We start from the raw sequence: 16,541 nt of genomic DNA, 5'->3' as shown, positions 1-16,541 counted from the left end.
CTGTCAAAAAATTATAATTATAAAATTAATACAATTTTAAAAATTAAAAAAACTAATTTAAGAAGGAAAAAAAATAAAATAAAAATAAAACATAGAACAAATGATTTGAAGTGCTGTAGTGACAGTTTACTTTCATGGAACAAATATTAAAATTATCTTATAATTTGTAAGTAATTTTCCCATTCTTTGAGATTTTTTTTTGTTTTGTTTTTTTTGGTTTGTTTTTAACTTAGAAATGTGGATGTATTCATGATTGCTATGCCACCTCTCTATTAAATCTTTGCTCAAAAAACCTGAAATTTCCTTTGAAGGTGTCATATGAGGAAACGGAATCAATTGGTCAGTTGAACTGACATTGAGTATACTATTGTTACCTTGTTACTTGTCATTGCAGAAGAATTTGGAGAATAAAAAACAAGACCTTTAGGTTATTATTATAAAAATATTTTGTAATGCGATTTCTTTTTTCCTAGTTTCTCTTTTACACAAGATTTTCAACAGTCTTTAGTTATTTCTGGTTGTAAAATATATTGCTTCCTTTTTGTGACTTAAAACATTGATTCATTGGCTTTCTCAAAGGTCACAAACCTAGTCAGTGGCAGACAGAAAAAAACAATTAAAAATCTCTTGATTTCCATTCTAGTTCTCTGTAAACTACATTAGTAAGGAAGATAGTTTAAAATGTAAATATTATTCTACATGTTCTTTTGGCTAGCAACTGCTTTATCTGCTGTAGCAACTACATGTTTGCTACATACATAATATTTTAACACTGGTCATGTGGTTTGTAGAGAATAGAAAAAGGGTTTTGGGTTTTTTGTTTGTTTGTTTATTTTTGTTTTTGTTTTTTTAAGCAATTTTTGTGCCTGGATTTCCTAGTCTAAGTACTTTTAATTTTTTCCCCTGGATTTACTTGTAATGAGGAAGTAAGAGATTTAGACCATTTAGTCTTTCATCCATATAGTGTGAGATATTTCCCTTGCTCTAGAAGGATTTAAATCCTCTGAATGTTACTGCTGAGCATAGCTTAGAAGAAAAAGGACAGGCACAGAAGAACATTCCATAAAATTCTTGCTTTCAGAATGTGATTAGCATTGTGGAATGATTTGAGAGAAGGGGAATGGTGGTGAAGCAGAAATGGGAAGGTGGCTTGAGTATATGTTTTTGCAAGCTATACCCTCTATTTTGCAGATGAAACTTGATGCTTATCTCTTATGTTTCCATAGTATAGAGGACAGAATAGTAGATTCAGGATCAAGAAAGAATCTTGGGTCAAATTATACTTAATATTTGTATGACTGTGAGTAAGTCACTTAACTTTTCTAAACCTCACTTTCTCTATCTTTAAAATGGGTCATGAGGATTGAAGGGGAAAAAAAAAGTTTGCAAAATATTTATAAACCTTAAAGTGCTATATAAATGTTACTTTCTTTTCCTTGTTTCTCCATAACTCCTTCCAAACATCCATATTCTCCTGAATTGTTTAGCATTGCCTTTATTTTCAAAGCCTCTGTATCTTTATCTTGGTTTTTGCTTTGTTCTGACTTTTATCCCCCAGAGCAATAAAAAATAGCATAGCCGGCCCAAGACAAAGGCTTAAAACAGAGATGATGTCATCCACAAGTGCCTGTTAATAAATTACTATGCTAAGACTTCTTGTGCTACCTACAAAATGAATACAAGGAATCTTTTCAGCTTCACCAAAGGATATTATAATTGGTTGGAACAGGCCTTATGGCCTACTGGAAAAAGCACCCCCAGTGCTGGGGCGGGCCAGGGTTTAGATAGACAGTTTATTGTAAAGGTCATTCCTTTATTAGTAGGAAACATCTATTGAAGAAGAGGAAGTTTGTGTTGTTTATCTTCTCATACTTCATTTTGGCATGATGGACAAGCTACATGTTGAAAGTATTTGTAATTTTCAGAGTTTGTTCATGTTATGATTTTCCTACACTGATATAGATCCGGTGGAAGTACATGATAGTAGATGAAGGCCACCGTATGAAGAATCACCACTGCAAGCTGACTCAGGTCCTGAACACTCATTATGTGGCACCAAGACGGATTCTCTTGACTGGGACCCCGCTGCAGAACAAACTACCAGAACTCTGGGCCCTTCTTAACTTTCTTCTTCCTACAATTTTCAAGAGCTGTAGCACATTTGAGCAGTGGTTTAATGCCCCTTTTGCCATGACTGGAGAAAGGGTACTAGTTTAGCCTTTTATTTTTCATAGCAAATAACAAAGCATTTAGTTGAAATTAAATAGACTTTCTTACTGAGGATTTCAAAACAGATATATTGTAAATAATGGCCTCCAATTTGAATAAGTCATAGGCTAATTACAGATAAATTGTTCCTCCAAAATCAATTTTCATAATATATGGGCCATACTGACTATATGTATTTATGTAAACATCCTCAGCAAGAAGCCTTTTAGATTTCACAAATATTTTTGACCAATAGGAATGTAAAACATGAATAGAGCAAAGGAAAGACAAGCAGCTGACCTGTTGAATATGTTTTGGGTCATTTTACTACTAAACTAGGAAAAAAATCAAGTCCCCTTTCAAACCATTTGTTGCCTTTCAAAAACTTGCACATAAAGTATTTATGAGTCAAATGTAGCTCATCTCATTTTTCTGCAAATTTTGTGTAAAACCCCTTTCATTTTGACTGGCTCAGCCTAAAGTATGTATGTGTGTGTGTACATTAGAATGAGGCCCCTATATATTTGACTACAGCTTCAAACATTTCACTAATTGTTCAAACTTACATGATTCATATCTGAGAGAAAACACACTGTTGTAAGAAGGAGGAACAAACTCAACAACTTGTGAGTACTGATTTCTTAGCAGCAGATGTACATTACCACAGCAAGGCATTTCAGGGAAATTATTTGGCTTGAATTTCTCAGCTCTCTCATATGTGGGAAGTTTTGCATTTAGTCAGTAAGATCATTGGATTGCACTTATATAAACAGTGAAACCAATATAGTGGATAGTTTTTTAGAAGTCTCTAACTTAGAATCTTCTTACTGAAGAGCAAATAAGTGAGACAGAAGAATAAGAAGAAAAAAGTGAATGACTCTCAGAAGAATCAGAATGAGAATAGGGAAAAGATGAAGAAAATCATGCCTATAGTAATCCGTAATACCAAAACTAACTTGACCTCCATAGTCATTTTGCCCATTTTAGGTTCAATACCATATTTTCTGAGTAGTTTTCTATATATTTTACTATCTTCTCTATCCCACATTTACTATTCCCAGAAAGATAGTGACCTTTCTAAAGCTAATTGTTGCTTTAAAACAAGCAACATACTTCTAAAAAAACCCAATTCTGTTTGAAAATTAAGAAAAATAAACACCCATATTATTATATTACATGCCACTGCAGGCAATCCTGACTGAGTGTGTAAAGGACATACTTTGGGCTGATGATTTGATTTTTTAAAAATATTAGTCATGTGTATATTTAGGCATAGTTGGCTTTAGATGGTAGTGTTTTTGAAAAGAAATTATCAATTATGTACTAAAACCTCATCATAAAAAGCTATTTTGTAGCATGTTTAAAAAAAAGATTAAGTAAATTTGATATTGTATTCACTATTATCTTTTGTAGGTGGACTTAAATGAAGAAGAAACTATACTGATTATCAGACGTCTTCATAAAGTGCTGAGGCCATTTCTGCTGAGGAGATTGAAGAAAGAAGTGGAATCCCAGCTACCAGAAAAGGTATATGGGGCACATTGAAGAATTTTAAAAATACCTGATTAACTTCCCCAGCTTGAAATTGTGATTCTGAAACAATTTGTTCATTAAAATGCTTACAGTTTAATTCCAAATACCATTAGAAATAAGATAATAATACTTCATAGTTCTACAAAATACCAGAAAGTCTAATGTAGAGAAAAGGGCTAAATTACTGAGTCTTCTGTCTAACTTCAAGAAACTGTTTGAGATAGGATTCTATTTTACTAAAATTTACTGTAATAATCACAGGATCTTAGAATTAGAAGTGATCTGAAGTGCCATCAAATCCAATCAGGACTTATACAAAAATCTATTCTTCAGGAAACTCAATGAGTGGTCAGTCAACCCTAGGAATTGGATAATTCAAACTACCATTACACAAAGAGTTACTGGAACTATTCTTTAAATGATATATACCATTTTGTTTTCAGTTAGCTGATTTTTCTAAAGCCTATTTTATATTATATTACATTATATTATATTATATTATATTATATTATATTATATTATATTATATTATATTATATTATATTATAACTTTAGATTTCAGGTACTTGTATAGAATCTTATCATTTTGAAAAAATCATTTTAGAATATCCATGGTTTCCATTTATTTGTAGAACTTCAGAGAATTTTTTTACTTATAAATCTAGTAGAGTTTTTAGTATTAAGTTTATTACTTAAGGTCACAGGGAACAAAATTGTATCTTGTATATTATCAGGCTCTTTTTGTATTTATTAAATATCTGATAATGATGATGACATTGAAAATACCAAGAAGCTTAGTTGTATGTGAAAAAGTGTTCAAAGTTTGTTAGCCTTCAAATGACAGAAACCTTTTACGACCTAATTTGAGCCCTATATAATAAATATTTTATCTTTAGTGCAGCTGATTTTATACCACCTGAATTTTCATTGCTTTTGGAGAATCTCTGTGCATTAAATAAGCACTAGATTTTTTTGGTTTGATTTGGAATTTGGGACAAATGCATTTCTTAAATTAATTCCAAATTCAGTACAGTTATCGAAAATAACTTTTAAACTCCATCAAATTTTTAATTTTTTCCTAAAAATTGATTTCCCTTCTAGAGTATACTATTTACTACATGAAGTCTTTTGATGTGGGTTTCTCTTTTGATGGGCCCATTTTAAAATGTTTTATGCAAATATCATTGTATTCTTTGTATAACACCTCTCTTTTTTAGACAGATTGGTTCATTCTGTTCATTTTAAGAAGGATTTGGCATGATATTGTAAAGGAAAAAAAAAGACTGCTTACTTAGCTAGAATCTAGATTCATTCTCTCTGTTAAATTTCCTACTCCTTAGAAGTCAGATAGTAGTGACAATGAAAATGAAAATGATGTTCATAACCACTTTAGCCCCTGAAAGCTTGAATAACAAAGATAAAGATCTTTCCTCACACACTTAAAACAGTAATATTTTATTTCCCCCCAATTACATGTAAAAACAATTTTTAATATTCATCATATTTTTTTAAGTTTTGAGTCCTGAATTCTATTCTTCCCTGCTCCTTCCTTTCTCTTAAAACAATAAAAAATCTGATATTGCTTATCCTATGTAACTATGTAAAAACATTTCCATATTACTCATTTTTCTTCGTGTACTCTTTAAACCCATACTGTGAATTCATGACAGGCTGTTGATCTTTCCATTTGAATTTCTATGGTCTCTTCAACTGAGGGTCATTATCTCAGCATTCTTAAATGAAATCAATTGTCTGCAAAAGGAAAAAGTAAAGAGCATCACAGGACATTATTCTTCAGCTAGGGCCGAAATGGCAATGAAGCTATTTTTTTAAAAATCCCTAACGTGTCATCTCTAAAATGGGTCTGGGACAAAGAAGCACTTAGCTGTGAAGTTTGTTTTGTGTGCTAAATTGCATATTCTTCATTACATTTTTTCTGCAATAATACAAGATAAAAATAAAAAACAAAAAAATTGCTTACTAGCTTTAGTTCCACAAAAATTATAGTTTAATTCTTATTTGTCTTATTTGTTGGAATCTTTTTAGGACTTTTTAGGATTAGAACTGATTTATTTTTAATCTCATAAGGATTTAATAATATGCTCTTACAAACCTCTATAGAAAACTCCATACTTACAGTATACTTAAGTACCTCAATATATTTAAGCTACCTGAATTACTAATTGTTTTTTGTGGCTTATCTTTTCAGAAATCGCACCTATTATCAAAAAAGATATAATATCTATGTCATAGTAATAAAATAAGATAAATTTTTGTAGTCTAGCTCCTTTTCTATTGTAATTTACTATTTCCTCATATTGCTCCCTATGTTATCAACTAAAATATGACTCAGCCATTTTCACTAGCTTATCCCATTTTTACTCCCCCTTCTTCCTAACATATTTTATCTATTTCTTTAATTATTATTATTACTATTATTATAGTTTTTTTTGATCCAGCTTTAAATATTTTAAATTAATTTATTATCATAACTTTTTTTTGACAGTACATATGCATAGGTAATATTTTTTTTTACAACATTATCCCTTGTACTCCCTTCTGTTCTGAATTTTTCCCCTCCTTTCCTCCACCCCCTCCTCTAGATGGCAGGCATTCCCATACATATTAAATATCTTACAGTATATATGCTTGGTAAAATATATATGTGCAGAACCGAATTTTGTTGTTGTTGTTGTTGTTGTTGTTGTTACAAAGGAAGAATTGTATTCGGAAGGTAAACATAATCTGGGAAGAAAAACAACAACAAAAAAAAATGCTCACAGTTTACACTCATTTCCCAGTGTTCCTTTTCTGGGTGTAGCTGATTCTGTCCATCATTGATCAATTGGAATTGGATTAGATCTTCTCCATGTTGAAGATATCCATTTCCATCAGACTACATCCTCTTACAGTATCATTGTTGAAGTGTATAATTATCTCCTAGTTCTGCTCGTTTCACTCAGCATCAGTTAATGTAAGTCTCTCCAAGCCTCTCTGTATTCCTCCTGTTGGTCATTTCTTATGGAAAAATAATATTCCGCAACATTCATATACCATAATTTACCCAACCATTCTCCAATTGATGGATATCCATTCATTTTCCAGTTTCTAGCCACTACAAAAAGGGTTGCGACAAACATTTTGGCACATACAGGTCCCTTTCTCTTCTTTAGTATTTCCTTGGGATATAAGCCCAGTAGTAGTACTGCTGGGTCAAAGGGTATGCACATTTTGATAACTTTTTGGGCATAATTCCAGATTGCTTTCCAGAATGGTTGGATTCTTTTACAACGCCACCAACAATGTATCAGTGTCCCAGTTTTCCCACAGCCCCTCCAACATTCATCATTATTTGTTCCAGTCATCTTAGCCAATCTGTCAGGTGTGTACTGGTATCTCAGAGTTGTCTTAATTTGCCTCTCTCTGATCAATAGTGATTTGGAACACTCTTTCATATGAGTGGAAATGGTTTTAATTTCATCATCTGAAAATTGTCTGTTCATATTCTTTGACCATTTTTCAATTGGAGAATTTCTTATAAATTAAGGTCATTTGGAGATGAAACCTTTATCAGAACCTTTAACTGTAAAAATGTTTTCCTAATTTGTTACTTCCCTTCTAATCTTGTTTGCATTAGTTTTGTTTGTACAAAAGCTCTTTAATTTGAAGTAATCGAAATTTTCTATTTTGTGATCAATAGTGATCTCTAGTTCTCCTTTGGACACAAATTCCTTCCACCTCCACCTGAGAGGTATACTATCCTATGTTCCTCTAATTTATTTATGATCTCGTTCTTTATGCCTTAATCAATGACCCATTTTGATCTTATCTTAGTGTGTGGTGTTAAGTGTGGGTCCATGCCTAGTTTCTGCCATACTAATTTCCAGTGTTCCCAGCAGTTTTTGTCAAATAATGAATTCTTATCCCAACAATTAGGATCTTTGGGTTTGTCAAACACTAGATTGCTATTTTTATTCACTATCTTGCCCTGTGAATCTAACCCATTCCACTGATCAACTACTCTATTTCTTAGCTAATACCAAATGGTTTTGGTGACTGTTGCTTTATAATATAGTTCTAGATCAGGTAATTTTTTTTCATTACTTTCCTTGAAATTCTCGACCTTTTATTGTTCCATATGAATTCTGTTGTTATTTTTTCTAGGTCATTAAAATAGTTTCTTGGGAGTCTGATTGGTATAGCACTGAATAAATAGATTAGTTTAGGGAGTATTGTCATCTTAACTATATTTGCTCGGCCTATACAAGAGCACTCAATGTCTTTCCAATTATTTAAATCTGACTTTATTTTTGTGGCAAGTGTTTCATAATTTTGCTCATATAATTCCTGATTTTCCTTTGGTAGATATATTCCCAAATATTTTATTCTCTTGACAGTTATTTTGAATGGAATTTCTCTTTGTATCTCTTGCTCTTGGATTTTGTTGGTAATGTATAAAAATGCTGAGGATTTATGTGGATTTATTTTGTATCCTGCCACTTTGCTAAAGTTCTAAATTATTTCTAATAGCTTTTTAGAAGAGTCTTTGGAGTTCTCTAAGTATACCATCATGTCATTTGCAAAGAGTGATAGTTTGATTTCCTCATTTCCTACTCTTAATTCCTTGAATCTCTTTCTTGGCTCTTATTGCCAAGGCTAGCGTTTCTAGTACTATATTGAATAGTAATGGTGATAGTGGGCAACTTGATTTTACAAGGAATGGTTCCAGTTTATTGCCATTACATATGATGTTTACTGATGGTTTTAAATATATGCTCCTTATTATTTTAAGGAATAGTCCATTTATTCCTATACTCTCAAGCTTTTTTAGTAGGAATAGATGTTGGATTTTATCAAATGCTTTTTCTTCATCTATTGAGATGATCATATGGTTTTTATTAATTTAATTATTAATATGGTCAATTATACTAATATTATTTTTAATATTAAACCAGCCCTGCATTCCTGGTATAAATCCTACTTGATCATAGTGTATTATCCTGGGGATGATTTTCTGAAGTCTTTTTGCTAATATCTTATTTAAGATTTTAGCATCAATATTCATTAAGGAGATTGGTCTATAGTTTTCTTTCTTCACCTGGTTTAGGTATCAGTACCATGTCTGTGTCATAAAAGGAAATTGGTAGGATTCCTTCAATCCCTATTTTTTCAAATAGTTTATATAGCATTGGAGTTAGTTGTTCTTTAAATGTTTGGTAGAATTCACATATAAATCCATCTGGTCCTGGGGATTTTTTCTTAGGGAGTTGGTTAATAGCTTGTTCTATTTCTTTTTCTGAAATGGGACTATTTAGACTACTTATTTCTTCCTCTGTTAATCTGGGCAAGCTATATTTTTGAAGGTATTCTTCCATTTCATTTAAGTTATCGAATTTATTGGCATAAAGTTGAGCAAAGTAGCTCCTAACTATTGTTCTAATTTCCTCTTCATTAGTGGTTTGTTCTCCCTTTTCATTTTCAAAACTAACAGTTTGCTTTTTCTCTTTCCTTTTTAAAATCAGATTTACTAAGGGTTTGTCTATTTTGTTGTTTTTTTATAGAACTAACTCTTAGTTTTATTAATTAATTTAATAGTTTTTTTTTACTTTCAATTTTATTAATCTCACCTTTTATATTTTTAGAATTTCAAATTTTGTGTTTGTCTGAGGGTTTTAAATTTGTCCTTTTTCTAACAATTTTAGTTGTAAGCCCAATTTGTTGACCCTCTCTTTCTCTATTTTATGCAAATAGGCCTCTAGAGATATAAAACTTCCCCTTATTACTGCTTTGGCTGTATCCCACACATTTTGGCATGATGTCTCATTATTGTCATTTTCTTGGGTGAAGTTATTAATTATGTCTATGATTTGCTGTTTTACCCAATCATTCTTTAGTATAAAGATTATTTAGTTTCCAATTATTTTTTGGTCTATTTTCCCCTGGCTTCTTATTAAATGTAATTTTAAAATTTAAATGCGTGGAATGACTTCTCCAGGCTCTCTTGCCAAGCTTCCTTTCCTTTTCCCATTTCTCTTCTAGCTCTCTTGTGAGAGCCTTTTTGATTTCCTCTATGAGATTCTTTTGTATTGAGGAGCAGATCACATCCCCTTTAGGGAATTCCTTTGGGGACAGTCTGTTTTTAGTCTCCTCAGTATTTGAAGATTGCTGTCTCTCCACAAAGAAGCTGTCAATGGTTAGAGCCCTTTTAAATTTTTTGTTCATTTTGTCAGAGCGGGAATCGAAGAAAACAAATTGACCAAAGAAACAGTCTGTTTTGGGGGGAGATGGTGCTGGATGGTGTTAATGAGCTTCCTCTATAGACTGAGGGAGATAGTAGCAAGGCACTAACAGGACAGCAATGGCTGTGCTATGTCTGCGCTCTGAGGCTCTGAGAACGCACTAAGTCCCTCTGGTTGTGGGTGGGGGTGGCCAGGTCCTGACAGAAGCTAGATTTCTGGGTTTTATTCTTTACCTCTGGTGTTTACACTTTCTCTGCTGCTCCTGGCTTGTTGCCAAGACAGAGTATCCGCATTGGGGTAAAAGTCTTTTTGAAGAAATGGCCGAGAACATACCCCTCCCCACTCAGGTCTGAGCTGTGTAAGCTGCCTGCCTTGCTCTGGCTTGCCTGCCCTCAGTCTGTGCCCAGTCTGTTCGTCCCCTCCCCAGAGCAAACACAGACCTTCTCTGGTGAATTTCAAGGATTTCTTCTTTTGGTGATTATTTGTGGCTTTCTTTTCCAGTCAAGCATTAATTCCAAGCCTTGTCATGAAGTAAGTCCTGAGAGAAAAGGTGGAGCTCAAGCAGCTGTCTGCCTCCATGCCACCATCTTGGCAGGAAGTCCCTATTATTTTAGCTTTTTATTTAAAAAATATGCATGGGTAATTTTTCAGCATTGACAATTGCAAAACCTTTTGTTCCAATTTTTCCCCTCTTTATTCCCACCCCTTCCCCCAGATGGCAGCTTGACCAATACATGTTAAATATGTTAACGTATATGTTAAATACAATATATGTATACATATTCATACAGTTATTTTGTTGCATAAGAAGAAATCGACTGTGAAATAATGTAAAGTTAACCTATGAAGGAAATAAAAAATGCAAGCAGACAAAACAGAGGGATTGGAAATGCTATGTAGTAATTCATACTCATTTCCCAGAGTTCTTTCGCTGGGGGTTGCTGGTTCTATTCATTAGTGAACAAAGGGAACTGATTTGGTTATCTCATTGTTGAAAAGAGTCACAGCCATCAGAATTAATCATCATATGGTATAGTTGTTAAAGTATATAGTGATCTCCTGGTCCTGCTCTTTTCACTCAGCATTAGTTCATGTAAGTCTCTCTAAGACTTTCTGAAATCATCCTGTTGGTCATTTCTTACAGAACAATAATATTTTATAACACTCACATACCACAATTTATTCAGCCATTCTCCAATTGATGGGCATCCACTCAATTTCCAGTTTCTAGGCACTACAAAAAGGGCTGTGAGAAACATTTTTGTACATACAAGTCCCTTTCCCTTCTTTAAGATTTCTTTGGGATATAAGCCCAGTGGTAACACTGCAGGATCAAAGGGAATGCACAGTTTGATAACTTTTTCAGCATAGTTCCAAATCGCTCTCCAAAATGGCTGGATGTGTTCCCAATTCCACCAACAATGTGTCAGTGTCCCAGTTTCCCCACATTCCTTCCAACACTCAGCATTATCTTTTCTGTCATCTTAGCCAATCTGAGAGGTGTGTAGTAGTATCTCAGAATTGTCTTAATTTGCATTTCTCTGATCAATAGTAATTTAGAACACCTTTTCATATAACTAGAAATAGTTTCAATTTCTTCATCTGAAAATTGTCTGTTCATATCCTTTGACCATCTATTATTTAGAAAATTGCTTGATTTCTTATAAATTAGAGTCAATTCTCTATATATTTTGGAAATGAGGCCTTTTAAAGAACTTTTCATTGTAAAAATATTTTCCCAGTTTATTGTTTCCCTGCTAATCTTGTCTGCATTAGTTTTGCTTGAACAAAAGATTTTCAATTTGATATAATCAAAATTTTCTATTTTGTGATCAATAATGATCTCTAGTTCTCATTGAGTCATAAATTCCTTCCTCCTCCACAGGTCTAAGAGGTAAATTATTCTATGTTCTTCTAATTTATTTATAATCTCATTGTTTATGCTTATATCATGAAGCCATTTTGACATTTTCTTAGTGTCAGTTGTGTGGGTGAATGCCTAGTTTCCACCATGCTAATTTCCAATTTTCCCAGCAGTTTTGTCAAATAGTGAATTCTTATCCCAAAAGCTGGGGTCTTTGGGTTTGTCAAAGACTAGATTATTAAAGTTATTGATTATTTTGTCCTTTGAATCTAACCTATTCCACTGATCAACTAGTCTATTTTTTAGCCAACACTAAATGATTTTGGTAATTGCTGCTTTATAATATAGTTTTAGGTGTGGTACAACTAGGCCACCTTCATTTGATTTTTTTTTCCATTAGTTCTCTTAAAAGTCTTGACTTTTTGTTCTTCCAGATGAATTTTGTTATTATTTTTTCTAGGTCAGTAAAATAGTTTCTTGGGAGTTTGATTAGCATAGCACTAAATAAATAGATTCATTTAGGTAGTATTGTCATCTTTATTATATTTGCTCAACCTATCCAAGAGCATTTAATATTTTCCAATTGTTTAGATCTGATTTTATTTTGTAGAAAGTGTTTTGTACTTTTCTTCATACAGTTCATCGTTTTCCCTTAGAAGATAAGTTCCCAGATATTTTATCCTATTGAGAATTATTTTAAATGGGATTTCTCTTTGTATCTTTGCTGTTGGATTTTGTTAGTGATGTATGAAAATGCTGATGATTTATGTGGATTTATATTGTATTGTGCAACTTTGCTAAAGTTATGGTTTATTTCTAATAGCTTTTTAATAGAGTATCTGATATTCTCTAAGTTTACCATCATATCACTTGCAAAGAGTGATAATTTGTTTTCCTCATTACCAACTCTGATTTCTTTAATTTCTTTTTCATCTCTTATTGCCAAAGCTAGCATTTCTAATAAAATATTGAATCGTAATGGTGATAGTGGGCAACCTTGTTTCACTCCTGATCTTATTGGGAATGGTTCCAGTTACATATGATGCTTACTGATGGTTTTAAATAGATGCTACTGACTATTTTAATGAAAAGTCTCTAGTGTTTTTAATAGGGATGGATAGTTAGATTTTATCAAATGCTTTTTCTGCATCTATTGAAACAACCATATAGTTTTTGTTAATTTGGTTGTTGATATAGTCTATTATACTAATAGTTTTCCTAATATTGAACCAGTCCTGCTTTACTGGTATAAATCCTAATTTGTCATGGTGTATTATTCTGGGAAAGATTTTCTATAATCCTTTTGCTAATATTTTATTTAAGTTTTTGCATTAATATTCATTAGGGAGTTTGGTCTATATTTTTCTTTCTCTGATTCATCCTACCTGGTTTAGTTATCAGTACCATGTCTATGTCATAAAAGGAATTTGGTACGACTCCTTCATTCCCTATTTTCTCAAATAGTTTATATAGCATTGGGGTTAATTGTTCTTTCAATGTTTTGTAGAATTCACACATAAATCCATCTGGTCCTGGGGATTTTTTCTTAGGGAGTTGAATAATAGCTTTTTCTATTTCTTTTTCTAAAATGGGACTATTTAAACTATTTATTTCCTCCTCTGTTAATTTGGGCAACCTATATTTTCGAAGGTATTCATCCATTTCACTTAGGTTATCGAATTCATTGGCATAAAGTTGGGCAAAGTAACTCCTAATTATTGCTCTAATTTCCTCTTTATTAGTGGCGAGTTCTCCCTTTTCATTTTTAAGACTTAACAATTTGATTTTGCTCTTTCCTTTTTCTAATCAAACTTACTAAAGGTTTATATATTTTGTTGGGTTTTTTTCATAGAAGCAACTCTTAGTTTCATTTATTAATTCAATAGTTTTTTTTTTACTTTGAATTTTATAAATCTCTCCTTTTATTTTTAGGATTTCAAGTTTAGTATTTGAGTGGGTTTTTTAAAAATTGTTTTTTTTCTAGCTTTTTAAGTTGTAAGCCCAATTCACTGATCTTCTCTTTCTCTATTTTGTGTAAATAAGCCTCTAGAAATATAAAATTTCCCCTTATTACAGCTTTGGCTGCATCCCACAGATTTTGATACGTTATCTCATTGTTGTTCTCTTGGATGAAATTATTCAAATTGTGTCTAGGATTTGCTGTTTAACCTATTTATTCTTTAGGATGTAATTTGTAGTTTCCATTTGCTTTTTGGTCTGTTTTCCCCTTGTTTTTTATTGAATGTAGTTTTTATTGCATCGTGATCTGAAAAGAATGTATTTACTCATTCTGCCTTACTGTATTTGATTTTGAGGTCCTTATGTCCTAATATATGGTCACTTTTTGTTTAGGTTCCATCAATTGCTGAGAAGAAAGTCTACTGCTTTCTGTCTCCATTCAGTTTTACCCAAAGAGCTATCATACATATCTTTTCTATTATTCTATTTACCTCTTTAACTTCTTTCTTATTTATTTTGTGGTTTCATTTTATCTAATTCTGAGAGTACAAGGTTAAGATCTCCCACTATTATTATTTTGCTGTCTGTTTTCTTCTGGCAGCTCTTTTAACTTCTCCTTTTGGAATTTAGATGCTGTACTACTTGGTGCATGGATTTTTAGTATTAATATTGCTTCATTATCTATGCTATCCTTTAGCAAGATAGAGTTTTCTTCCTTATCTCTTTTAATTAGATCAAATTTTGCTTTTGCTTGTTCTGAGATCAGGATGACTACCCCTGCTTTTTATACTTCACCTGAAGCATAATAGATTCTGTTCCAGCCTTTTACATTTAGTCTGTATGTATCATCCTGTTTTAAATGCTTCCTTTAAACAACATATTGTGGGATTCTGGCTTTTAATCCAATCTGCTATCTGCCTCTGCTTTATGGAAGAGTTCATCCCATTCACATTTATTGTTAAAAGTACTAATTCTATGTTTCCTGCCAGTTTATTATCCCCAGATTATGCTTTTCTCTTTCCTTTCCACCTTACCCCTTTCCCTAGTATTTAACTTAGGGGCACCACTTGCCTTATGTAGCCCTCCTTCTTTAGAATCCCTTCCTCCCCCTTAGAGTCCCTCCCCCTTTCTTATACCTTTCCCTGCTATTTCTATATTTCCTTTTATTTAGCCTACCCCTTCCCTTTTCCCTTTTCCCCTCCCACTTTTCAGTCAGGTGAGAGAAGTTTCTCAGTAAACTAAATATGTCTAATATTTTCTCTTTGAGCCAAATCTGATAAGAGTAAGATTCACAAAATGTTCATCCTCTTCCCTTCTTCCCCTCAGATACAATAGGCTTCCTTTGCCTCTTCATGAGATGTAATTTCCCTTTTTTTACTTCCACTTTTTCTATTATCTGGTACAATCCTCTTTCCACTTGTAGTTCCTTTTTTATAACAGTAAAATTAAATTATATATCCCCTCTTTATGTATGCCTATAACATAAATACAGCTCTCAAGAGTTCTTTTCACTTTTTTATGCTAGTCTTGAGTCCTATATTTGGAGGTCATTTTTTTTGTTTGTTTACCTCTGTTTTGTTTGTTTGTTTGTTTTGTTTTTGTTTGCTTTTTTTTTTTTTTTTTTTTTTTTTTTCATCAGAAATAAAGGGAATTCGCCTGTTTCATTGAATGTCCAAATTCTTCCCTGGAAGATAATGCTCAGCTTACCTGGGTAGTTATTCTTGGCTGCATTCCAAGTTCCTTTGCCTTTCAGAATATCAGATTCTAGGCCCTTCAATCCTTTAATGTGGAAGCTGCTAGATCCAGAGTAATTGTTTTTGTGGCTCCTCAGTATTTAATTTTTTTTTCCTGGCTGGTTGTAATATTTTTTCCTTGGTCCAATAGTTCTGAAATGTAGCCACAATATTCCTTAGAGTTTTAGTTTTGGGGTCTCTTTCAGGAGGTGTTTGGTGAATTCTTTCAATGGTTATTTTACTTTCTGATTCTATGACATCTGGGCAATTCTCTTTGATGATTTCCTGAAAAAAAAATGGTGTCTAGGCTCTTTTTTTTCATCATGACTTTCAGAGTCCAATAATCTTTAGATTATCTCTCCTGGAGCTATTTTCCAGGTCTGTTGTTTCCCCAAATAGGTATTTAACATTTTACCTATTTTTTCATTTTTTATTTTTATTTTTTTTTTGTTTTGCTTGACTTATTCATTATGTCTCATCATGTCATTCATTTCCATTAGTTCAGTTTTGATTTTTAATGAGTTATTTTCTTCAATTACTTTTTTGGACTTCTTTTTGTATTTGTCTTAATGAATTTTTAGATGAGTTGTTTTGTTCTATGGGATTTTTTTCCATTTCACAATTTATTTTGAGAAGTTGTTTTCTTTTTCCAATTCACAAATTTTGTTTTCCTGGGAGTTCTTTACCTTTTCCAATTCACAAATTTTGTTTTCCTGGGAGTTCTTTACCTTCTGTAATTCACAAATTCTGTTTCCCTGAGAGTTCTTTACCTTTTCTATTTCACATTTCAGGGAGTTGTTTTCTTTTTCCATTTTATCAAATCTTTTAAGGAGTTATATGACTTTTTCAAACTCTCTTGCAGAGTTTTCTTTTTCTTTCCCAATTCTTCATGTAGCTCTCTTTTAAGATTCTTTTCAATTACTTCTAGGAGAGCCTGGTGTAGTGGGGACAAGGTTATGTGACCCTTTAGGGCTTTGTCTGGAGACAGTCTGCTCAGAGTTGGAA

At 32.4% G+C, this 16,541-nt stretch overlaps 1 protein-coding gene across 9 annotated transcripts in view; it reads left to right on the top strand.

The window, feature by feature from the left end:
- Nucleotides 1-16,541, top strand: part of SMARCA2 (SWI/SNF related BAF chromatin remodeling complex subunit ATPase 2) — a 221,731-nt gene that overhangs the window by 91,252 nt on the left and 113,938 nt on the right. For all 9 annotated transcript variants that reach the window (XM_074280637.1, XM_074280641.1, XM_074280645.1 and 6 more), the window contains 2 exons: nucleotides 1,963-2,205; nucleotides 3,622-3,735. In XM_074280637.1, the coding sequence (XP_074136738.1) occupies nucleotides 1,963-2,205; nucleotides 3,622-3,735 (357 nt within the window). The remainder of the gene's footprint in view (nucleotides 1-1,962; nucleotides 2,206-3,621; nucleotides 3,736-16,541) is intronic.

Source organism: Sminthopsis crassicaudata, chromosome 1 (assembly GCF_048593235.1).
Source record: "Sminthopsis crassicaudata isolate SCR6 chromosome 1, ASM4859323v1, whole genome shotgun sequence".
NCBI classification, from domain to species: Eukaryota; Metazoa; Chordata; class Mammalia; order Dasyuromorphia; family Dasyuridae; genus Sminthopsis; species Sminthopsis crassicaudata.
This window is presented reverse-complemented; position numbering and strand designations above follow the sequence as displayed.